Source organism: Gallinula chloropus (assembly GCF_964237585.1).
Source record: "Gallinula chloropus genome assembly, chromosome: 1".
NCBI lineage: Eukaryota > Metazoa > Chordata > Aves > Gruiformes > Rallidae > Gallinula > Gallinula chloropus.
In genome coordinates this window covers 71,463,742-71,489,798 of record NC_140085.1, presented here as the reverse complement: position 1 = coordinate 71,489,798, position 26,057 = coordinate 71,463,742, and the positions used below count along the sequence as shown (strand labels likewise).

The window sequence follows — 26,057 nt, the reverse complement described above, 5'->3', positions numbered from 1 at the left end:
ACTTCTGCTTCTAAAATATGTTCTGGTCTGGAACAATTCCTCATGAAGCATATTGCTTTATTTAGTGTCTAAAAAGGTGATAGAGCTTTGAAAGGCTAGCTGTCTCAATTTTCTTTATTCTTCAAAACTTGGAATGATTTGTTACATTTGTTTGTTGAACTGCAATAAAAATAACTATTTTGTTCTTACTAAATATTTTGGATGGAGTTGCACTGTTGTAGAATGATGAAAAATACTTCTGGTTTTGAGATCGGAAGAAAAGTTTGCTGATCAAATAGGGAATCACCATGTCTTTTTCTTCTAAAGCATTTGTTGGGGGGGGTTCCCTCATTTTCTGAGCCCAAGCACACTGTTCTCTAAACTTGTTAATGGGATCAAATCAACTTAGTATGTAGCATGACATTTGATGATAAAGTTGATTGCTTACACCCGGCTTTGATTTGAGCAAGCTTAGTGGCCATTTGGACTATACTGAGTGCAAATGTAGCTTATACCATTTCATCTTGGCTGCTTCTCAAGTTCAATTTGGTACAATGCAGCCCTTGTGCTATTGTGAAGTCTTTGAACTGAACATCTCCTCCTGTATTTATCTACTGTGTAAGCACTTGATTTTTTTTTTTTTTAGGATTATAGCCAAACAATTTTTAAAAAGTCAAGAAAATTGGCATATTTAACACTGTTCATTTGTTACTGTGCTACGCTTGCATAACAACCTTAATTTTCACCATTTCCTTCACTAAATTACAGTGGTCCTCAACTTATCCCAGTGGTTCTGCTGTTGGCCCCCAAAGACAGTTTAAATCTTCAACCAAAGTCTTTTGTGTGTATCTGAAATGTCGTATTAAGTCAGTAACCCAAAACTGAATGTCTTTTTTTATTTCAGACTTGTGGATGGTCTTTCTTCTCCTCTTCTCCCCTACCCAAAATGAAAACCAGGAGAGCTGAAGACTGAAGTTATTAAATTTAATATTCTGCATCCTTGCTTAACTACCACCAAAATTTCAGGGCATGGTAGCTAAAGTGTGTTATGCCACTGCTAATTCTTCCGTAATCTCTTGGTGATGCTCTTGTAAAATATGCAAGTGCTCTATTCTTTATGATACAGTAATGCAGGAAGAGGATGAGGGAAAAGAGAAACTTAGGTACAGAAGCACAAATTTCTGAGGTGTCGCATCTTGTCATGAAATTAAAAGGGTAAGAAGCACATATAGTAGTCTGTGCTCCTTTCTAAGCAGAAGCTGTATTCTGAAATACTGCAGGCACCTCAAGCAGTAGAGGTTTAGTCTATCCACAGAGCATGGAAGATGTGTGTAAATAAATACAAGTGTGCAGACCCAAGTAGTGACTAAAACACAGGTCTTCCACTGTGCAATAGTAATCACAAATGTGCACCTAGTAGCATTAGATCTTTTTGTGACCATTAATCGCTTTTTAACTACAAAGCCAATAGCCGAGACTTCCTCAAAGTATTGCTAATAATGGCAATTAAGGTTTAAATTCATAGTCCCAACTGCAAATTTGAAAAAATCAGGCTTCAGATTGTCTCCTTCAATACTCTTTTACCACAATTTCTTGTCAGATGAAATTTGTATGTTTGTATGAGGCCAAGTATGCTGTCCTGCACAGCTCCGATGATCATGATTTGCTTTTGCAGGTCCAAATAAAAGCCTTTGCTTCCACTTGGATCCTTAAAAAATTAAGTCATTTGTTACCATTCTGAAGTTTTAGCAATTGTATGCTGTGAATTGTTGGTTCAGAAACTGTGGAAGTATTCCCCTTGACTGCCTTGCTGATGGCTTGGTTGGGTTGTTAGGGCTGAGTCTGCGCTGCTCAGTTGGAATACATTTGTGCTGTTGACTTTGGGAAAGTTTGTAGCTTCAAATATGTATTGAGAAACCCTTGAATCAATGCTATGCTGCTCGGAATGCCAGTTTTAAGATTCCCTATGCCTGTATTTTTTTCTTTGAATGTGAGTACAAATATTTAAAAAAAAAAAAGCACAGCAAAAAATAGCTTTTCTTTTCCCTCCTCCTCTTAAAAATGTCTAGTTTACAGTAACTGAACCAGATGCTTGCTAAGTCCACAGTTACCATTAGAAATATAATAGCTATTAATCTTTCAGATCTCTTGTTCTCCTTTTTCCCCAATTGTCATTGAGTATTTGTCCAAAAAATACTTCGTTGCAGCTGGGAGGCTTCTTTGTGATCTTCCTGTTGGCCATGTAGTGGCTTATGGATGCGGAAAATGAAAGGCTGCCAGCACAGTGAAGAGTAGGGAGGAGTGGGGGGAATATTGAAATCGCTTGGGTTGTATATTATTTTAGCTATTCTTTCTCAGTAGCTTCCTCAGCTCAGACAGTGCCCTGAAATTTGACCTGCAATTATTTTATGTTTAGTAGATAGACACTTGACTTTAAAAGTGCATAGCTTAGTATGCATATATCTATGCAGCACAGCTTAGTATGCCTACACCTATGCAGCTTATGTAAGTAACACTGTTAGTACTCAGGAATGTAATTAGAGGGGAAAAATATTTTTCTGGAAGTTGGGTTTTTTTCACCATAATGCTGAGAGTACACAGCATCTGCTGTTCACTGCTGTGAACAGTGCTGGGGGAAGTGATCAGTGTAAATACTGGTGGAAGCACAAGAGTAGAGGGAGCAGACCTACCTGCCTCGTAGAGTAAGAAGTTCGGTTTGGTTATCAGCTCAGGTCCCTATTACACAAGAAGGGATATGTTTTGCAAGTTGGGAACAGTATTTTGCTGCCTTGCATCTGACAAAGAAATTTCTGTTTGATGCTTTGTTAGTACATTTTGAAGAACAAAATTACTTGAGCACTTTTTGGACTGTTTGATGGGTTTAAAAGCAGTGTTGTGATGAATAGTGTGATAGCTTTCAAGCTTGAACTTTGGCTTTTTGCTGAGATGCATAAACAATTGGATGGGTTGGTTTTTTATTTGAATTGTGGTGTGCCTTTTGTATAACTGGCAAAAAACCCTCTAACCCGCTTTCCTTCAAGCATTTGAATAAAAGTGTGCTGAACTGATGGGAAATGACCATTGCTGCATTTGGAAAAATACAGGAGAATATTTGCGATTATTTTGTGACAACTTGTATCTGCCAGCAAATAGGACCAGAAACATGTCACGTGGTCATTTACAAGTAAAAATAACCAGCACCATTTGGAACAGATGCTGGTTTTGTAACATCAATAACACTTTTTCTTTTTTTTTTCTCTTTAGGTTCTTGATTGTTACAGACCATTTGCTGAAATGTCCAGTGTTGGTAAAAGCCCTTTATGCCAAACTGAGCAATCAAGAAAGGTAACCCCAAAAACCAATGTGGCTTTTAGTATTTAGCATTCCATATAGAGTATCCTGTTCACATGATTGAAAAACTGTGTGGTTTCATAGTTGGCACAAAATCTCTAAATACATGTTTCTATGTCAGTAATGGTTTTAAATTGGTTGGTTAACATTACAGCTTAGCCACAACTGGCAGTGATTTATGTAGGGTTGCAGAATCCAGGTTGGCGCCATTACTTGGTAAAGAAATACTTCAAAAAAAAAAAAAGGACAAGATTTCATGCCTGTGTCTTGATTCCATAAGAGCACCACACCCTGCAGTGTTTTACAGCCGTATTTGAAATGTCCTCAGCTGTTCATACTCCTGTTGTAATTTCAAGAAATTAAAAGGAAGCCTTTACTGAAGTTGGAAGTATGTCTAATGCTGGTTAGAAGAACCTAAAAAATGTAGATGTGCAGCTGCCCATGATTACTTAATCTTGTAGTACTTCTGTTACTGAAAATAAAAAGTGCTTCAACAAACTTTCACCTTGAAAGAAAACTAGTTTTCTTTTTTGCTGAGATGCAAACTCAAGTGTGTGAGTATATGTAAACAAGTTTGACCATATGATCACAAAAGCTCATTGCTGTAATTGGGAAAATGCTCATTTATAACTGCTTTAAAGAATGGTGGGAGATAAGAAAATATTTTGTTAGCATAATCAACTCAGGGAAAACCTGTGCTATAATTCTGCAACTCCTCCAACTGCTTGAAGATCTTGTGATCTTGCTTATGTATTCAACGTGGCTGCTTTGTTCCCCATTTGCCCCTGTAGTTTTTGCAGGTGAAAGACAAAGCAGTAACCAAAATTGTCCCTAAATGGTTTTTTCTCCCCGTGTTGTTGGGTTTTTCTCCTCACTAAATCCATGGTGTTCCTACAAATGGGGGTACGGATGATAATGGGAGATTATAAAGAAACAAAAGGGATGGCAGGCAAAGAGACATTATATGATAGCTTGAGGACCACAGATAAAATATAATTAGTGTATAGGTATGGGATGGAAATGATAGAGGGGAGTAGTGTCTTCCTCCTTTATTCAGGCTGATCAAATGGGAAGGAATGAGCCATGTGTGCACTGTTCCTGGAGGCAGGGACTCCTTAAACAGTTAGCAGTAAAGGCTGCTTGAAGTGATTGAGCTAGGTTTAACTCTTTTAGGGGATGTCATGAATGGCATGCATGTTTGCTTGTTTTCAGAATCCCTTTGAGGACAGCCAGGACTGGGTTAGGGTGTTTGATTGTATTGAAAGCAATAGCTGTGATCAGTTTCTAGAAAGTCCCAGCTGGACTTCTTGCACGCAACATGTGTGATCAGCTACCTGGATTGAAAGGCCTTTGACATAAGTTTCATATGGATGATCACATGTGGGATGGCTAGTCATAGCGTACTCACTAAATTTTATGATCAAATATTATTCTGAAAATCAAGTACACTCAGTTTTTCCAAAAATATGAGCACGGTATAGCTTATTACAAATTTGATGCTGATCAATTTACTGTCAGACATATGAATGGGGTATAGAAACAGTCCTTTTGCATGTGAGCTATAAAATAAAACCCTGCCTTTGCATATCCATATATAATGTTAGCATATTTAAGAATGCATTCTTTTGAGATGTATAAGGAGACAAATCCGATTCAGATAAAAACATCTTGACTGTCATTAACTGGAGAAAAAAGTAACCGTCTAAACCAAAGCATAGGGAATTCATTGTTTCAAAACGAGACAAGGAGCCTCCACCGCAAGAGCTGCCGCATTGGGTGTCCAATAAGGCTGACTAAGTCATATAAATTAAGAAAGGACAGATGTGGTATTGAGGTGTCTGGGGAGAGCAGCTTGAGCTCATGAATATATGGTCACTCTCAGTTACAGTGTTCTCTATCATGCTCGTTAAATGCACTTACTTTGAATGTATTTACTGAAACAGAGTTAAATATGCTGAGAAAGTTTGCGAATACATACGTTAGTGGTGACTCTTAAAGTTGGCAGTTGCCTTGGATAACCAAAGGGTAGGCAGTTGCGTAACCGCAGTTATTCGCGCTATCCGCAGTATTCGCACTATCCAAAGTATTTCCTGTAATTGACATCTCGCGCATCTGCGATCCTGCAGCCATGGCGCATGCCACCAAGTAGCTCCTGTAGAAGGGGGTCTGGAATCTGAGTTTTCAATTAAAAGACAAATTCCTGACTTCTGGACAACTTTCTCTTTTATTTCCAAACGAATTGAAACACTTTGATGTTGCACATTTGTGTTTGCAAATGGCCTGAAATGAATACTGTGATAATATGATCGACCCTTTTTTCAGGCTTTGAAAAGTGTATGATGGTGTGACAGGGCCTGATGTTTCTCTGCGAGGGATTGTTGCAGAAACATATGGCTGCAGTATTGAGCCAGAAGATCGTAGATTCTTGAATTCTTTGCCAGGTTTGAGATTCTATTGCACATATATGCAAGTATTTGGCAGAAACGTTTAGCAAAAGCCTGCTTTGCTTTAATCCAAGCTAGTCTTGAGCATGCGTGAGGTAAATGAATCCTTGGTAGTCTAAATTGCATTGTAAAATCATAAAAATGAGTATATTGGTGTTGTCGCTTTTAGGAAGGGGACGTGCTTTACTTAACAGCAACAAAAATGCAACTGAGTAGCTTCATGTCTTTTTTAGAAAGAGACTCAACTACTTCCATCTTTAGTTTTGATCTTTGTGTTATTTCATGTGAAGTGTTCTCCATGAATGACGTTGCCGTTGATGGAATTACCAGCAGGGAATTGGACACTGAAGTAACATAAGCGGCACCAGTTCTTGCTTATGGTCGGCTACAGGGTCTCTAATGTTAATGTTGTGTCGGGCTTTTGTTCTCGGTAATGCTCACAGCTGCAGAATAGCTGTGGAGGTAGCATTGGGTCATAGTTCTGCTGATTGTTATTTAATAGACTGCTTACAAGTATCGTTTGAAGGCGAGAAAAATGGAAGATTTTGAGAAAGGACCTAGTTTGTCTTGTACAACCATTGCTGTCAGTGAAGTGTTTTGAGAAAGATAAGTCCCAATGGAGAGTTTCTGGCACTTGGTAAGAGGTTACAAACCAAACACACTTGATAGAAAAATTGTTTGGTGATAAGAAATTTGCTAGAATTTTATGATACTATTTTTAAACAGGCTTATCAGGACGTTATTTTAATTTGCAGTAATGAGCTTCCAGATTTAAATTACACTTTAATGCTATGGTTTATTTGCAGACTGTAGGAGACAGCGATGTATTTTACTGAGGATTGCAAATATTTTATGCCAGTTGTTCTAAGTTCTTGCCAGTTTGGTCAGCTTCAGGAATAACTGGTTTAAATTTGGCTAAGGGGGTGGGGGGGAAAGGCAACAGATTGAGAAAAGGTTTTCTATGTGGAAAAGAATGATCACTTCCAAATAGAAACATAATCATAAACATAATGTGTAAAATTATATTTTATATATTAAACTGAGTGTTACAAAACTCCAGATGAGACATGCCAAAGCTGATACTAACAGTTGTCATATCTGTTGTGCTTAGCTTTAGGCAAACAGGTAGGACCAAAACCTGCTGTCTGAATGACTAAACAGTTGTGAGACTGTTTAAAAGAAGTAAGGGAAGCAATTGTGTGGGAGAACTAACTTGGAAAAATTTGTGTGAATCTTGGAGGAAAACTGAGCGAAACAATAGAAGAAAGGAATGTGAGGGAACTTGCATCTGTGCAAAAAGTGTTGCTCTCTGAAACCTGCTGTCTGAATGGCATGACTTTCCCCTGAGTCTCAAGCAAGATGGGCACGTCCTGAATGCCTGGAAGAAAATTCAGAAAAATGGTTTTGACATGAGTGCCTGAAGAGAATGGAAAACTTTAAAAGAGATTACATACAGGTTGTGTTTTAATGCCCCTCCTAATTCTCAAAAAGAATTATGGTTGCCTGAAAGGGCAGCCAGTTGTATTGCAAGAGGAGGAGTAATGCAAAAAATTCCCTTGTTGGCAACAATTTCATCTCTCTACAGTTTATGCAAGTACATGGTGACCCTCCCTCTTCTTTACAGAAGGATTCCTTGTCACGGTTAAATGTCTGTTATATGGGCTATTGGTGCAACAATAGCTGACTGGAGTTCTGTTATGCAGGAGATATGATTTACAGAATTATTCCCATAAAATACTAAAGTCTGTAACCAGTCTGTTTTCCTGGCTGAGCATATGCTGAAAAGGCTCTACACTTGGTAAAAACTGGCATGTGAAATGTAGCCCTGTCTAGGGGATGAATGACACGTCTGTGCACTGAACTTGATTTCTGCGTAGTGTGCCAAATCGGAAAGCCATCGTTCGGTTGGGCATGTCGGGTAACTGGATGCTGGTAGTTTGTCGATGGGCAAGTGTGTAGTACCCAGCTGTAACCTGCAGAGCCAACAGAACAACTGTTCCATGTGGGTGCTCTGTCAAATGCCTAAGTGAAGCCTGTGAGAGAGGTTACCAGTGTTTGACAGCCTTCTGTCTGGAGCCCACCCTTTCCCAAATGTGAGAGTGCATTTCTGTGCTACTGTGTTGAAAAAGCTTTTTGTCCTCATTCAGATAATCATTTAATGCAGCTGTATGAATGACATTGAGGGTTGAGTTTAGCAGGACCTGAGTAGCTGTTACGTGATTAATAGGGACGGCTTCTCAGAGGTTAATAAAGTAGTGATCTTGCTTTTTCCACAGAAAAATACATTTCTTTTCCTCTTGTGACAACCTGCTTGGTAAATTTAAAATAATAAAAAAAAAAGGGGGGGGGGAGGGGAGGAGGCGGCGGCATTTGAACTATTCCACATGTTTTAAATGTTAGTCCTTCCATCTGAACTGCAAATACTTTAGTGAAAGAAGACCCTGAGCCTGCTCTTGAATTCGTTCAATAAATAGTGCTCTTCGAGGTTGAGAGAGTTACGGTGGGACTGCATTAACCCACATGCTCCCCTGCGCCAGAGCTGAACAGGAAAGTTGTAGGAGGGCTTCTGCCACGTTAAAGTCCTGTTTCCACAAAATACTCAAGAGTTTGCCCTAACAACACGACGGGATATTGGAAATAAAGCTACGTTAAAGCTGTTAAAGTAAATGACCCAAGTACATTTTATAAACCAGCTTCATTATGTATCCACTTACTTGCTGGTTTAATATACTGAGTAACTCTTACTGGGTGTATATGTGTAATTAACTTGGATTTACTGTAGTCCAGCTAGTGGCAATTATAAAACAGCTGTGAAGAACTGAGTGTACATATCAATTTTTATTTCCCGTTTCTACTCTGAATTTCTGAATTGGTTTGTGCTTGGGGAGGAGAATTAGTGAAGGATTGTGTGCAAGGAAAGGGCTGTAGAAAAACTGGTATTTTCAGAGGCAGACAAATAGTCTGGGTTAATTTTGCTGAACTTAACAACAACTTTTGAGAGCTGTTTTGGTGGAAAATTTAGACATACAGAATATGCACTCAGTAATGTTACATCAGGATGTAAGAAATTAAAAATTCAGATAGATGAGAAAAATATTGAATGTCTGGCCATATTACATTAATTGAATGATGAATTTAATTAATTGTATGCAGAAAGAAACCAGCAAGCAGGAACTTATTGCCAGTGTTAATAGAGGCTTCTTTTTAGAAATTGGCTCTATTAGTAGTATGCTAATTGTTTATCATTTTTAACAATTGTATCTCATTATTCTACTGATAATTGTATATGGCTTAGTTAATTTGCTTAACAAATTATTTTCTGATTCTAGAGTTACATTGTTAGAGCTGATAATGGCAAAAGTAAACGACAAGAACACAGTTACCAGTGAAGAAATGAATGTGTTGGTGAAGCACGCTGCCTTCATTGCAGGCTGTTTCCAAGAGAAATGTGAAGCTGTGCTCAAGTTAACTTCTGCAGCAGATGCAGATGATGAGGTATGATGGATAAAAATCCTTCTAGTACTAGATTCTGAAGTGGTAAATCTTCATTGCAACTGTTACCCAGGTAGCACATGTATATGTTGTGTACTTAATAGTGACAAAACAGTGACAGAGTTCACACGAGATTCTGTAAGACAGCAGCTCAATTTTTTTTTTAATTTGAGACTGACAAAGAATACAGAATTTTAAGATAGAAATAAAACCATGACATTGTTAAAAAACCCTCAAAATTTAAAAAAAATCTTCAAATTTTCACATATTTACTCCTATTAACGTTCTTACTGAGGACCATGTGGGTTTGTTCCCCCCCCCCCCCCCCCCCCCCCCCAGCAGTAAAATAAGTAAATCCTGGGTAGGTTGTTTTTTGGGTTTTTTTTTTAAACCTAAATAACTGATGATAACTTGATAGTTAATACATTATTAAGGTCCCAAATACTAGTACTTTTAAAGTGTATTTGGCTACTTGTTAGTCACAGGTGTTCCTGTTGTGTTTGGGACCTGGAGCATAAGGGTCTCATCATGGAGGGCTGTGGGGTATGTGTAATTGGCCTGGTGCAGGGGAGCTATCTGAAACAGTCATCCTCCCTGCTAACAAGGGCTCTCATTACTGACACTTCCCCATTTCCCAATGATTTGGAGCTCTCTGGTGGACCTCATGTGGCTCTGCCAAGGCAGCACTCCTGGAGCCAGCTACAGTCTGCAGCATCAAGTTGCAGAGCTTGCTGGGCTCTTAGTGGCAGACAGCTCCTGTCTCCTGAGCACCCGGACACTTGCCCCAGCTCCAGTCCACTTGGAAGAAATCTGTTATTGCTTCAGACTTAATGAGCTGGTTCTGTTGAGGATGGCCACAATGAAGTCCCTTTGCAAGCTAAATAGGAAGGCTTTTATGGGTCACACATGGTTTGTGGGTTGCACTTTGGGAGCCTCTGATGCAGAGTTGAGTCCTCGATGGCTTTATTTTATTTCCTCCTTATGAAGTATCAAAGAGTTGCTGGCTACTTGCCACACCATATAGTGCAGTAAGGAGGTTTAGGCCATGTAAGGGTTAGAGGCCTTTTCAAATCATCTGGCATTCTATTTTTCCTCTTACTTTGAACAAGCTGCTTGAGGATCCAACAATGCCTTTGGGAATACAGAAAGCAACTTGCACCATGACTTATGGGGACTTTATTTGTGCTGTGTTAAGTTGTCCTACTGTGAGCAGGCAGTGCCAGGTCATATTGGTCTTGGTTCTTGATCCCTCTTATGTAGGCAAAGCTTTAATGTTTTCAGCCAATCTAGGGGTGAATTGTTTTTTTGGTTTGATTTGGGTTTAAGACAACTAGTCGGAAAACTAAAAGCCTGAGAAATCTAATATGATTTAGTGAAACATAGAATTAGCTAATCACTGATTCTTAATGATGGATCTTCCTTAGGTTCAGCACTGTAATTAATGTATTTTCTTAATAAGATATTTTAAAGGATATTTTTTAAAAGTCGCATCTAGCTTCTGTCTTGCCAAATAGCGACAGTGGTACATTGAAATTGTGTTAGCCAATATGTGTGCGATCGGAACCATACTGTAATTAAAAGTAGCCTGTAATAGTTTTGTTTGTAGAAACTCTTGAGAATGGCTGTCATAAATAATTTCCTACAAGAGTGAAAAAAATTGATCTTTAAATGCTTTTGTATGATAGTGTTACACAGTGTTTTACTTGCTGATTTTTTTGTTTGTTTAAAGAGATGCAAGGATTTCAAAAGTGTGTTGAGGGGTGTGATGAAAACATCAAAAATCACTGAGATGATAGCTGGCTGCATAAAAAAATACCCAACCACCACACTGCAATCTCTCTTTTAAGTGTCTAAGAAGCACAGCTTTCAGCACACACACCCCCCCCCCCCCCCCCAGACCCCAACAACCCCCTCCCCTCAACTGCTTAGTCTAAGTTATGTTAAAAAAACTGACGGCTATTGGAAAAGGTATCAGTTTGGCAGTAAGAGGACATATGCTGAGACAATTCCATACTTATATTTCTTCTCTTCCCTCCTTCTCTCTCTACTGCTCTTCCCACCCCCCCCCCCCCTTTTTTTTTTTAATCCTGTGTAGTTACTTTCCAAGTATTCTGTGGTTTCAGTTCTTGGAAAAAACCACTTGTTTGCGCCTAGCAGAAGGAGGTCTCTGTCCAACTCGAAGGTGCTGGGACAGCAGTATTGAGAGTATTGCTGCATAACTTGGCCTGCTTGACACTGACTTTTTATCCTTCTCTGACATAAAGACAATGTACGTTAAGTATCACTATTTGGTGGGAAATGCGATTCATTTAATGAGCACAAAATAGAAGTCATAATAGCAAGATAAATAGAAAGCAATGGCAAGAACAGTTTTTAGAATGTTTGTGGATATACGTTACATGTATATATTTATTCAAGATATATGCTTGCCATGGGAAAAGAGAAATTTCACCCTAAATTCATAAACCTGTTTCTTTTCTTGATAGAAATGATAAAAAAAAATTGCACAATTTTCTCTTCCAATTACATAAATGTTCTAGGTTTTGCATAAGAGTTATACTTAACTGAAAAAAAAAAAGCAGTTAGGCATATTGAGTCTGCCACTAAAAATGCTTTAGGCAACATCTGTGATATGAAACTGAACTGGACTTTTCCATGGCTCTGATGCCAAGTGCCTTGGTCAGGCTATGTTGGTACTAGTAAGTCATCTTAGCCTCCCAAACTGGGAGGCCACATTTGAAAATTGCCTTTTGGGAACAGTCCTTGACCTGGCCTGCTTCCCGAAATGTTGTCTGGGTGTCCCATCCAGGGTTTAATTTATTATATGTAGAGTCTGCTGCACTCCCCCCCCCCCCCCCCCCCCCGAGGAACCTCAGGTCTTGCAGCTTCCATCTCAAACCAGTGAAAAGCTAATCATATGCTTCTGCAGTGCTTAAACCAATGTTTAAAATAGCTTTTCTGTTATAGGCCTGCCTTCAGCATCAGTGTGCTTTCACTAACTTTCAAACATATGTGCAAATTAAAACCCTTCTCTGGATTTTAAGTTCTTACTTCATCTGTTTATGAGGAACATCTTTTCTGAGTCTCAAAATATATTTATTTAAATACTATTTAATTATTTCCTTATTTACTTTTCAGATTATGTCCAGATCAAGGTGGCTATCAGATTTCAAAATATTTTGGGTTTTGAATAGCATCTTGTTGCTAAGCTTAATACGGAAGTATTTTGCTTTATTGCCGTTCTTTTGTATAGGCAGAAGGCAAAGAAAACCCCAAAGAAACCCCAAACTTGTGGGGGAACCAATCTGAGATGTCTGATTTTCGTTGAAGGCATAAAGTTTCAAATGGCCTTCTGCCGTTCTTTTGTATAGGCAGAAGGCAAAGAAAACCCCAAAGAAACCCCAAACTTGTGGGGGAACCAATCTGAGATGTCTGATTTTCGTTGAAGGCATAAAGTTTCAAATGTAGATAAGAATTTGGGGGTTCTCTTGTGCTTTTTTAAATAATCTGATCCTCTTCTCAAATTTAAATAGAACAGTTGCTGAACTGAGCCAGATCTTGGAATAAGGGAAAGGAATAAGGGTGATGTTAGTATAAACCCCTGGAAGAAATGTGTAGAGGACAGTGAAAAAAGGCATTATTAGAAAAAAAAAATTAGGGCTGAGAAAGGAAAAGCCTCACCTCATAACATCTGCTGTTATAGGGCTTCTATTATGTTCATGGCAACTTGGTACGCATATGCAGCAAAGGCTGTTGTACGTTACTGGTGTGATTTATAGTTGCCTGTTGATACTTGTTTACTTTATGGTTGTAAAGGACATAACCTTTTCTTGTGCAAAGGTAAGTGTGTGAGCTGAAGAGGCTTTTGGTTAAGCTACTGTCTTGTAAGAATGCAAGATGGCTTAAAAACTGTAAATCTATACCTACTGTCTGTGAAATACAGTTGGGGTATTCCTATTTTGTAACAAGGCAGTGACCAGTGTATACAGAGGCTGGTTTTGTGCTGTTGAAAGCAATTTATTCAGTAAGTTAGGGTGAGACCTGGCAGCTTCCTATACCTGTGTGAGGGAAGAAAAATGAAAACACAGTTTTAGGGACCCTATACCATTATATTTTTTTTTTTCTTTAAGGAGCATGAGAGACAAAGAATGGCTATAATCATAGTACTTAATTACTGAGCAATAGTGTTGGTGATTTCAATTCTGTTGTATTGATTATATGGATGTTAAAATCTTACACTGCTGGTAAGTAAATGTCTCTTCGTCCTGGACCAGACAAGGCAGGAATGGTTACTGTGACCTATGCCTGAGCCTTTTCATGGCTACTTGCAGTTTATGTAACACACGTTGTGTGGAATCCTCTTGCAGTCGCAGTCTGGTTCTTGAGCAAAAAGTCTGGTGTCAAAATTAAGCAGTATGCTCTTAAGGTAGTTTCTGTGAGCGTTGGATTGTCATTATAAGCACACATCAACATAGTCTGTGAGAAAAAAATAGCTCTGGCTGAACAAATAATATGCAAATAAAATTGTGTGTCTCATACCTAACCAAAAGGCTGCATCTGTGATCCCAGTCCTATTTACCCAAGAATAATGTAAATTCTCGCAGCCAAAGTTCATTTGACCACAGAACTTTACAGAATTCCTGCGGATAACAAATTGGTGTCTTGCAGGCGGTGTTTGTGTCTTTAAAGTGGGACGCTCCTGCTGAATAAACTCAAAGAAAACATTTATACAGAAATAATTTTCTCAGCTAGTAATTTTCTGCATTTCTGCTTTTGGAAGCTACTGTGTTTTTGTTAAAATTTTATCCCTTATGTCTCTGTTTTGGTTTCCCCATGATTTTTCAGGTCACATATAACACTGACTGTAGAAAATAAGTTATTGCAATGTAATATGCTATTGTTATTGTAGAAGGATGTCCTCATTTTATATATAAATTTGTTCTTGGCAGGTTAGGAGATCTGCAAAGAACCTGAGGTGCCGAGAATTCTGTCCTCAGCTTAGATTGTCAGATTTATGTTGTTATGGTATCCATTGTAAACCATTTTCAGAAATGTAATGTTCATTTACAGGAAGCACTGGTTACAATTCGTCTTCTTGACGTTCTTTGTGAAATGACATCAAACAACGGACAGTTAGAACATCTACAGGCTTTGCCTGGTTTGCTTGAGACAGCCATAGGTGAGTGAAAAGCCACAAGGTTTATTAAGTGTTGGCTTCCTCCAAGTCATGTTGCTCTGTGAAGAAAAACATGTTTTTCACGGCCGGTGGTAATTATTATTCTGACCTTTTAATAAAATAAATAAATAGGAGATTGAGTTAATCTACATTTTCAAATATTTGATTTGTTCCTGGAATTTTTCTGCTTCTCTACTTGCTCTGTTGGCTCCTATTACCCAACAGAGCCTTGATTCAACTGTCTGCAATGTGCTATTTATACAGGAAGAGTTGGGCAAAGGAAAGCTGCTTCCTATGTTCTTCCACTGGCTGAATGTGTGTGGAGGAATTTCCTCAAGAAATAGAAAAAGGATTTTTCCATGCCTGTTCCCTTTCTGTTTCCCGAATTACTGAACACTGAAACTAAGTATAGTTTGCATGTTCTTAACCAAATGCAGTGACTTTTAAAGGTCAGTTTGAAAGAAGCTTTCTTGTGCTGAGAAACAAGAACTGAAGAACGGTACACAAAGTCAGTTAAGCCATGATAGTCCAGAGACTCCCTATGTACTTGAGGAGAAAGTATGTGAATACTGACCCGTGCCATCCTTAATCTTGGCACTTTGAGACCGACACATCTCACCGTTTTCTGATAAAGTTGTAAAAGTTTATGGATTTTAAAGAGAAGTAAGTAATATTTTGTCTTTAAAACAAACAAACAAAAAAAAGCCTGAAACAGCTGTTAACTATGAATATTTCGAGATGTTTGGAGGGTCCTTGCTGTTAAAAAAAAAAAACAAACCCAAACCTAACAAACGCACAAGAAACCAACCAACCAAAACAAATAATCAATAAACAACAAACAAACCCTTGTTTTTGATGACAGGTTCATAGTTACATTGCGTATAGTAACTAACAAGAAGATAGTGTGTGTGTGTATCGAGGGAACTTAGAGTTATGCATTGTATCATTGGAATGCTTGTACAAGTCTTTCAACTTAAGGAAGACTTTCCAGGAATTGTGGATTAGTGAAGTTTCACAGCCTGTAGGTCAACCCTCCTTTCTATAGCTGGGCACAGGCTGACTTTTCTCTGCAGCTGTCCCCAGGCTAAAACAGGTGCAGCCTGAAGTATTGCTGCCATGTTCATCCTACATAGTTCCCACAGGCCCTCCTCAGCCAACAGGAATTTACCAACTCGCATAGTTTGTCTTTAAGACTACATTTGCCTACATGATTCCTTTAATTCAGGATTAGCAAAAAAGGGAAAAAATCCATGTTGATCTTTGACCTTTATTTAGCATCTAGCTCTGAAGATCAGAAGAAGGATAGACAATGCAGAACTTCTTCATCTAATAGATGTTTTGATGAAGTTGTTCTCTTCAATTTATATAATGAGAAATTTCCCTGTTGGAAATCACTAAAAGATTGATTCAAAGATCTGCGAAATACCTGACTGATCTTTATGTATCAACTAAAGAGTGTGTTTTGCTATTTCAAATAATCGTTGGGTGAAGTTACAAAATAGTACTGCCACGTTAATATCTTTTGCACTGTCTGCAGCTTGATTGCACAGTGTTTGGGCAGGTAAATGGTCTTTTGGGTTCAGGGCTATTTTGGAAGAACTGCTCTTTGGGATAATGCGAGAACAGCAGACTGAGGTGTTGTAGAGAGCTTGGGTGACACCCTGAGAGCAGTGGCTTTAATGCGTTGATATGTGGTGTTTGAGTGGAGCAGTTCTGTCTGGGCTGGCATCATGCATGGAAGGTGGCTGTTTTTCTTCCACCTTTTCTTATCAGGTAGGTGCATTGCTCATTGCATTTTCCTCTGCGCCGTAATAAAACTTGGAGAGTTTTATTTAATTATTTGTGTGTGTGGGGGGGGGTTACCTTTTTTTCTGTTTGTAATTCTTTCATTCAGGGGTCCCTCTTAAGGGCAGGCAGAAGGTCTGGGAAGGCTGTGGGATTCTCTCATCTATTTGTGTGTGAGGAAATACTAAGACTGTAAGGCAAGGGAGCACACAGTGGATGCGAGGAGAAGGATGTGAGATACTGATGGCACTTTTGAATTTACAGGACCAAATAAAGTTATATGAAAGATGATTGTGTTTAAAAGCTGGTTTATGATGGTTGTCTTTTTAGGGGCAATCAGGAGATTTATTGTTTTTTTCCTAGTTTAAAATACAAACAAATGAAGGGGTAGCTCTCATGCAGGGAGCCTCTAAGCCCTGTTATATAGTTGAATATTTAAAAAAACCCCCCACCCCTTACCAAAAATTTAGTTCACCTTTTTATCAGCACATAACATATCAGCATATAGATATCTTTTTCTTCTCCTGTATCAGCCATCTAGAACTGAAACTGTAATATAAGTTTCTTCTGATTTAAGTCAAAGAAATCTCAGTCCCCTATGGATGTTGTCACACCTGGAGCAGAAGGAGCATGGCGCTTAATTACTGCCCTGTGCCACAGTGTGGTTATGCTACGTTGTTACTGTTCCAGTGTCAGTTACACAAAGCATCCTGGGGACAGTGACATGTCAGACCCTTTATCGGTATTTCAGGTTGCGTAGGGAAAAATTGTTTCTGATTTTTAAATGTAGGCTTAGCTGCTGGTGAATTGGCTTCTCAGAGATATGGCCTTTCAGGTGTTCACAGGAGTTCAACTTGTCTTCTGGGTGTGGTCTCTTTGTGGAGTGTTGTTTTCAAAGGTTTTTGTTTCCCTTCTCCCTGATTTCTCTCTGGAGAGAAGTAAAAAAAAAAAAAAAAACAACCCTTGTTGCTGTAAACGGGCATTTATAATACAGGAGCATCAGCATTGCTCAGTTGACAAGATTATGGCACTAAAGGATTTGTGAAGACGTGTCAAAGTGCTCGATGTACTTGAAATCTTTTCTCAACAGAGCTAGAAGCAGATTGGAGAAGACAGGAAAAAACGTAATTCTGGGGTTAATCCATGTTGCTGTAACAAGTTTGAATTAAAGGAAATTATCTAAACCCCTTAGTTTTAGAAATACACTTATGGTGCCTGTATTGTCAACAGATTGTGGCTCTTCAAGTAGAGATGGATAGCACCACCCTTCAGACTTTAAGCACTATACAAGCATGTAAAAGGGATGCAAACTACCTGCTAACCTTGGGATGGCCTTGTATGCTTATACTAGCACCAGCTAAGAAACTTAATAAAACTCTCAAAGTTCCTTCGACATATTGCACAACATCTGAAATTATGTTGATTAACTTTGAACCTAACAATTAGCAATAAAAATTTGTGCAAAGTGATGATTTTTCATGTGACAATTAATGAAAGTATTTTTGTTTTCTGTAGATACCCTGAGATTAACTCATCTTGCTGGGAAACAGGCTGTAAATGTTTTCACTGCCACACATGCTATGACAGAGCAGGAAGAAATTTCACATCCAGCTGTGGGCTTTAAATCTCATCTCATTCGTTTGATTGGAAATTTGTGTTACAAAAATAAGGAAAATCAAGACAAGGTAAATTTATACATTTTTCTGTAAGAACATATAGTCAGGCATACACCTCTGTTCATGGCTCATGTCATGAGTCATGTATTGTTGTATTGTTGTAAATGTATTGTTGTTCTACAAATAGATATTAGACTTGGTCTTGTAATTTACTACTTTTTCCTTTACTGTCTGCATTGGTAGAACAGATGTGTTAACTTCTTAATGCCAACATAATGTCTGCCTATTACTTCAGTCCCATAGACTGCAAGCCCGGACCAATTCCTTTATTGTTTTCACATTTGCACTTTCTTTGAAAATAAAATGTATGAGACTAAAGCTCAACTTCACTTTGAAGGGAAATGGATGGGACTTGTTGCATGAACTTAGTTTTTAATCCTTGAGTTAGTCTCTAATGCTTTTTCATTCTTCTACCCCTTGTATTTTTTCATGCCGCTCTAAGAATGTAGGTGTGCTTCTATCAATTAGAACTCTATGGTTAGAATTCCTCTATGGAAAATGTAAGTTTGTTTCCACAATGAGGAGCAAGACAGAACAGCAGCATGTTTTTAACTATGAAAGTCCTTTTTCTTCACATGATAAAAGATGTGGCTTTCCTCCAAGGCTTAGACTAACTTAATTTCAGCAGGAAAAGCGGTCATGAAATAATGTTGTCTTTTGGTTCCTCTGAGTACCATGAAAATTAAGTAAGTTATATTTCTCATGTGGCCTAAACAACTATAGTCTAGACACAGTACATCGTGTATAACAGTAGCCTGAGCCTGATGAAAGCTTTCTGTTTCTCTGGCTCATCCTTGTGAGTTTCGTGTAGAGAAATCTTCTGTTGATTCCCATATCTGTCTTTCCTCTTAGGAAGTAATATGGTCATATACATGGGAAATGCAGACACGATCCTCCCTTTCCTCATTAACATTATGGTGTAAAACAAAGGATGATAGTATTTCTGAAAAATATTACTAATCCTGTTAATGGCTCTTGGATAGCTCTGTCTCTGACCAGTTATGCTGCAATATATGTGTGTATGTAAGTGAAATATGTTTTTGTGCAGTACCTTCTGCTAATGGAGATGAGGGGCTTGCTTTAATTTTGAAAGGGTTGATTTACTGCCTATTGTTCATTTTTGCTGGGATTTTCAAAGGGCCCTGGAGCAATTAGGCATGTAGGCTAAGTGTTTTCAATGGAAGTTGGGTATTAACTTGCCTTAAACTGCCTGCACATATTATTGCTTTATGCTGTCTTGAAAATTACTTAGATTCTTGTGTGTGATATCATGGAATGTTACTTGAGGTCTGTTGAAACTTTAGAAATGCCAATATTATGATATCCTGTCTGTACCTTCAGTCTGTTTCATACGTTCAAATTAGTTCTAATAAATGCACTTGGCATTTTTTTAAGGCAGTTTTCATACTTAAACACGTGCTTGTGAGGATGGGGCAAGCAGCCCATATCATTGCACAGATAAGAAAACTGAAGTTTTGAGACGGGAGCGTATTGTTTAACGTGGTGGATGCGTCAGACCTAGAACTGAATATAGATGGGTTTAGTTCCTGGGTTCCCACAGATCATTTAAGAGCAGTATCTCACAATATAGGTGTTATTTTATATCCGTTACTGGGTTTACAGGGGTTTATTTTCTCTATTCAGTGAAAAGTAATGTAATGCAGGCTAGATGGTGTTTTTTATGTAACAGCCCAGCTGACCAATGCATCTGAGAGACCTTGGGCTTCCCTACTGGATTTTGTGTGAATTGTAGACACAAGCTGGGGAAGTGGCTTTTCTCTTCAGTCAGTTTATCTAATTTTTTGGCATGGGAGGGCTGCACGTCACTTACCAAAGGCTCTTGAAGGGCACTGTTAGTATTCTGACTCTTTAATGACCTGAGGCTGTCACACTTATTTTCTCTAATATTTTTCAGTAATTTCCAGTACAGGTCTTTCTGGGCTCTTTTCCCAGTAACAATGATAATGCAGAGTAAACAGAGTAATAGCATGCTATTACTAATTATTTTTATAATATAATCCTAGTGCTTGGTGTTGGTCTTCCTGACCTGTTCTGAAAACATAAGTAGTCTCCCAAGACTTGGGGCTTGAATGGTGACTTAGGCTAAGCACTGTGAGTAGACAGTGTGCTGTTAGTGTCTCTAGGAGCTTCTTCAAGAGTTGAGTGACAACCTGCTTGCTCCCTGGGAGGCAAGTTGTGAGCCAGGCTACGCCTCAGGAAGCATGTGTCTCTTGAAGGACCTACTGCATGAGGCACTGGTGACAGTGTTAAAGCAAGAGCAAAGTGGGAGTATAATTGCTTTGCAAAGGCTGCTTCTTCATCTCTGTTTGTGGTCTCCATCTGCTATAAAAACTGTAATTGCAAGGAACTAGTGCACTGGTTTATTGGTAATGGTGAAAAATCGTGTAATACTCTGGAACAGAGAAATATCTTGCTAGTGCTTTAATGCTTCTTCACTTTTTCAAACCACTCTTTGTTTTTAAAAAGCATTCATTAGCTTGTAGTCTGTTAACATTTGCAATGCATTCTTTACATCTTTTCTTCCTCATAGCTTTATTTACACTATTGTGATAAGTTCTTAAGATATAAGGGAGTGGGTAGACATTTAAGCCATAAAGCAAGATGCAGTTATTAAAATGGGTCTTGGCCAGGCTCACTGCCCTCTTGCCTGTTTTGCAAGGCTGGATGGCTTGGCATTTATAAGAAGAGTGTCTGATAAAACATTAATTTTAGACTGATAAATGTTGGGTACATGCATGTCCTGAGCTGCACACACCTTTGCATGAAAAACAGAACAAATAAAAGGGTGGGGAAAAAAGTCATAATGTGTTGAGCTAGTTCTGCATCAAACCTGCCAAGAGCCTGCAACAGATGTGCAGTTCTCCCGTGCGTTCTCTCTCTGCAGGAGGAAGACATGTCAAGCGCTATTGTCATACAGGTGGGGCAGTCCTGTGACTTGTATTTTGCTGTGTCACCTTCACAAAGATACGCTGTATGTTTTGTTAAATATACTGGAAGGGAGGAGGTGCGTTCTTGAACTGAGTGGATATTTGGGCTAGTAGTTGGTGTATAAAGTTATCAAAAGGAAAAAAATCACCTCTGACCTTGCTTAACTTGCCTTCCTAACACCTCAATTTTATCATCTGGACAGAATTTGTATTGTTTTCTTGATTGGAGGCTCTAGGCACTTATTTTCCACTCTCACTTTTAGAACTATGCAGTCATGGATTCAGTGCAGCTCTTTCTGCTGCTTTAGTATAGAAGAACTGTTATGATAAAGAATAAAATGTAGGAAAGAAACCTAAAGAATGAAGTGTTCATTATTTGATGCTGTCCGGAGGGACCTTGACAGGCTTGAGATGTGGGCCCATGCAAACCACATGAAGTGTAAAACGTCCAAGTGCAAGGAACTCTACAAGGGTCAGGGCAATCCCAAGCACAACTACAGACTGGGCAGAGAACAGATTGAGAGCAAACCTGAGCAGAAGGATGTTGGGGGTGCTGGTGGGCAAGAAGCTCAACATGAGCCAGCAGTGCACACTTGCAGCCCGGAAAGCCAACCGTATCCTGGGCTGCATCCAAAGAAGTAGTGTGACCGGCAGGTCAAGAGAGGTGATTCTCCCCATCTACTCTGCTCTGGTAAGACCCTACCTGGAGTACAGCATCCAGCTCTGGAGTCCCCAGTACATGAAGGGTGTGGAGCTGTTGGAGTGAGTTTAGATGAGGACCACAATCAGAGGGTTAGTGCACCTCTCCTGTGAAGACAGGCAGAGACAGTTGGGCTTGTTCAGCCCAGAGAAGAAAAGACTCTGGTGAGACCTTAGAGCAGCCTTCTCATACCTAAAAGAGAGTGGATTTAGATGAGATATGAGGAGGAAATTCCTCCCAGTGAGGGTGGTGAGGTGCTGGCACAGACTGAGAGAGAAGCTCTGGCTGTCCCCTCCCTGGCAGTGTTCAAGGCCAGGTTTCTCTTCCTGTCTTGTAAGGAGAGGAATTAACAGACTTCAGTCACATAACCTTGCTGGAGTTAGTAAATAAGGCACTGAACTGATGTAGAAGGCTTGACAATGCTTAATTGCAGTCTTCATTCACTACTCACCTTGCTTCACTTACCTCTGAGTTCAGACGGGGAACCTGAATTGCCTGGGGGTTCTGTCCAGTGAAGACTGTTACTGAAGGGTGCAGCATTGTCTGGAACAAGCTAGATGCAAGATGTGAGCTGTGTTCCTTGCTAAGGGGGGAGCAGTCAGCTGGCAGAACATTGGCATGCTGAGGTCATGCTGTATTGTTGCCTTTTGAGAGGGATCCTGCAGAGAAAAATGGTGATGTTTCTGAATGCAAAGTTAGGCCTAACTTAGAACAAAGCACTTAAGCCTGGGTTTGGCGTTGTGATCTCGCTCCTTTTTTTTTGCCTTTGTCATCTTTAACTGACTCTTGTTATGGATATGGGTAGTTTATTGCTACCTGTAGACTCTGTGTAGCAATAGTAAGTAGTAGTAAGCTTACTCTGTGTAGTAATAATAATAATATGCTGGGGTAGTTCGACACACACTGAGATATCTCTTTTCCCTGCAGAAGGGTGAATACACGTAAGTAAATTTTAAGAAGTCTCTTTTAGTTAATCAGTCTGTTAAAAGCAAAACTGATGCTCTCAGGTAAATTAAGCAGTCCATACTCTTATGGCAGGGCCATTTCAGGTACTGGGGATGCTGATGTATGATAGGATATTAATCTCGGAATGTGTTTCATTTGTAAATGGTTCTGGTATTTATGTAGTGGGGAAAAAATGTTAAATACAAAGTTGGTTTTGGTACTGGCACCTGGCACCTTCTTAGCCTAATTGGAATCACTCTAGTGAGGTGAATAATCTGAGGGAAATCTTTTCACATACCTGGTTTTTATTTGAGGTGGGAGCAGTGCTTCCTCTAATACAATTATATTGGGTTTTTTGTCAATGCAGAGGTGAGAAAGGAAGTCTTCTGGTAGAAAAGGGGTGGAAAGCTTTTACAGTTAAATCCTTAATAAAAGTAGCAAATAAAACATCTGGATACTATTTAGTGTAGCTTGGACTTTTTTTACATACATCGAAGCCAAATTATTTTAGATGAGACTAGCTCCCTAATTTGAATATTTTTCTGCCTGAAAGTGTGAACAAAATTTGATTTGTTTGGAATTCAGTTTTTCATTATTTTTTTCATTGGGGCAGGATGTGCCTTGGTGAATCCAGTGTATGAATTCACTCAGAATACAGTTAGAAAGGTGCCAGCATCTGTCGATCGAATTGTGACCATTCAGCTCCTTAACTTCAAGACGAATACTTTGCTTTATTTAACAATTGGCTTTTTCTCACCTAAGGTTTTCAGAAAGACTGTGTGAGGTTATCAGTTCTTTTTCTTCAGGCTTATTTTAACTTTTTAGAGTAATTACTTTTATTTTTCCTCTAATTTAGAGGATTTGGGCTTATGCACAATGAAGAACATACCACGTTTATATACATATGCTGTTGAGAGAAGGAGCAGAGAAATAAACCCCTTTGATGTAATCGTTAGAAACTTACACAACTATGATGATTATATTCTCCTAATGTTAAGCATAAGCCTAAAATTGAAGAGATTCTTGGTAGTCAGTAGTAAAGCTTAAAGTCTACTTTGTCACAGAAGTACTTTAGAAGCCATGGTTTTGCTGTGGAGATGAGATCTCTGCTTAACTTAACTCTGCTTATAGAGATACCCTGAGTAGAAAAGCGTCTGTGGTTCAAGAGTGTCTTTATAAGTATCTGTTGTGGCATACAAGGTAACTGTCTCTAGTCTTGGTCCCAGGTGGATTTTATATTAATCTTCAGTACTGTCTCAACTTTGAAACATTCATGAAGTGCCAAGATTTTCATCAAAGTGGTAGAGACTGCTAAAGAAAAAAAAACAAACCCATGCAATCTCTAAGTGGTGGGACGATATGGGCAATAAAGGCTTGGTATGGAGTTTTCTTGCCCTGAGGTCGAAGATGCATGCTTAATGCATAATAGTTTGTAAATTGTGGGATTATTTTTTATAACAATGTGATTTATTGGTTATTAGAGAATAATACTTTATTCTGTTGTTCTGCCCCTTTATAGGCGACAAGTTAATGTTCCCTCTTGAACTGCTCATATTCCCCACCCATTTTTGTAATTGATGCAGTTGATCCAGTCATTCCTTATGACTTGTTCAGTTTGACTGATTTCACTTGAAGCCTTGATCATGCAATGCATAGAAAATTTTCTCTTGCAAGGAACTGAGATGCACTTAGGTACAGTTGAAGCTCCACATCAGTAGTACATTAGCTATTTTGTTTGTTTACTTTTCTTTAGGTTTTATTTTAAACAGCTTCCACTTGATATGTAAATTGCATACTACATAGAGACATCTTCATAAATTGATTGCCTGGATATCCTCAACGATTAGGTGAAGGCTGACATACGCACAGTACCATACTTCCCTTCTAGTATATTATAGGTCTACTTCATGTGGAGGATTACCATAATTGCCATCTAACAGATAAAGGGGTATAAAGATCAATCCATATATTATTATGTTCTCATGAATCATAGGCTGAGACTTTGACCAAACCTTGAATATACATACATGTAAACTACTTTGGCTTTTGCCAATGTGGAGATGTCTGTAGAATGATGATTTTAGGCAATATACATTTGCCAAATGCAAGAGCAGGATTTGGGCATTTTGAAACAAAAGAAATACTGTGGGAGGAGGTTTATTCTTGTGAAGTTCATAGTGTTTTAAATTAAGATGTTGGATAGCTCTAGAAATGAAGTTAATTGTTTTGATTTATGGTGGAAACTGAAGATAGAAAGGAGTAAGATGACTAGATGCCTTCTAACGTTAAAAATTAAAACAAGCTGGCTCTGCATACATTTCCAGTCAGTACCAGCTTGCAGGCTTGTTGGCCTCTCTTTGACACTGAATGGCTTTTTTGAACCCTATTTGGTGTTGAACCCTATTGCCATTGTGGCTCAGCACAGGAGTCCAGCCCTTTTTAAAGGAAGGCTCAGCACACCGTTGCCAAGCAGCCGTTTCCAGACCATTTGCAAATTCCCTATAACCGCTTATTCGAAGCACTGAAGCTGCGTCTGTAGCATTGATACTTTACCTGCCTGTCCCAGACAAGCAGCTCATGCACAAAATACTCATTTTAAGACAGACTGAAATCTAAAAATAAGATATATACCTTATATATGGAAGAATTCTGAGAGGTTCCTGTGATTCATTTTCTGGTCCAATGGGTTGGGTAGTAGTTGTCATACCTGTGGCAGACACGAATTAAACTTTGTGTCCAGCAGAGAGTATTTCAGGCAGTTGCAGGCTTTTCAGTTTGTCAGTTTGCAGAATGGCCCGATGTAGTACTTACCTGAAAGGTGTGTAGTGTAGCAGTCCTCGCTGCTTGGAGTAATTTCTGCAAACACCAGCTTGCACCATATAATAAGGGAGTTATGGCTGTGCTGTGGATACTGCAGGTCGTTCTTAGCGTGTTACCTCCTCTGTAAAATAGAGGAGTGTCCTCCTGGGCTTTGCAGGTGCTTTCTCTCTTCAAGAGTAGCCTCAGCATGAAATTAGAAAATGTCTTTGCTTTCCTCAGCAATTTTGATCAACCTCATGATTTCTTTCTCCAGGTGTATATTTTGAGGCTTATAAAGATGAGAGGTGATGTGACCTTACTTTCTAGAAAAAGGAGTCTGAGAGTCATGACAACCTCCTTTCCTTTCTCCAGCTTGGATTCAGATGCTTTTGTGAGACATGGAATGTTAAAGTTCTAGTAGCTTGCAAAATATTCTGAGGTATTCAAAGACCTTTGTTGTTATTGTTATTTATATATCATTCTCAGTTAAGTGAAGAGCAGCACTATATCATCCAAAAATGTTTCTTGCTAGGTTACTAGACAGTGAAGAACAGAATTTGTTGGGGATACTCAATGCTAAGAAAACTGCTCCTAAAATAACCACAATCTGATGTGGCTAATTTAATAGTAAAAAAAAAAAGGCTCTGAAGGCTGTTCCATATATTGCAGGAAGGAGGTTTTCCTGTGTTTCCTGCATTTTGCCAGTGTAACTGATGGCTGGGAGCAAGACCACCATATGTGGAAGAATGTCTACCTTTCTGA

At 38.9% G+C, this 26,057-nt stretch overlaps 1 protein-coding gene across 1 annotated transcript in view; it reads left to right on the top strand.

Annotated features, from left to right (window-relative positions):
• The window catches only part of ATXN10 (ataxin 10), a gene marked incomplete at its 5' end in the record, with an annotated part of 103,776 nt that overhangs the window by 40,380 nt on the left and 37,339 nt on the right, over window positions 1-26,057 (top strand). The window contains 4 exons of the mRNA XM_084272372.1: window positions 3,244-3,324; window positions 9,104-9,269; window positions 14,337-14,445; window positions 17,743-17,912. Coding sequence (XP_084128498.1) covers window positions 3,244-3,324; window positions 9,104-9,269; window positions 14,337-14,445; window positions 17,743-17,912 — 526 coding nt within the window. The remainder of the gene's footprint in view (window positions 1-3,243; window positions 3,325-9,103; window positions 9,270-14,336; window positions 14,446-17,742; window positions 17,913-26,057) is intronic.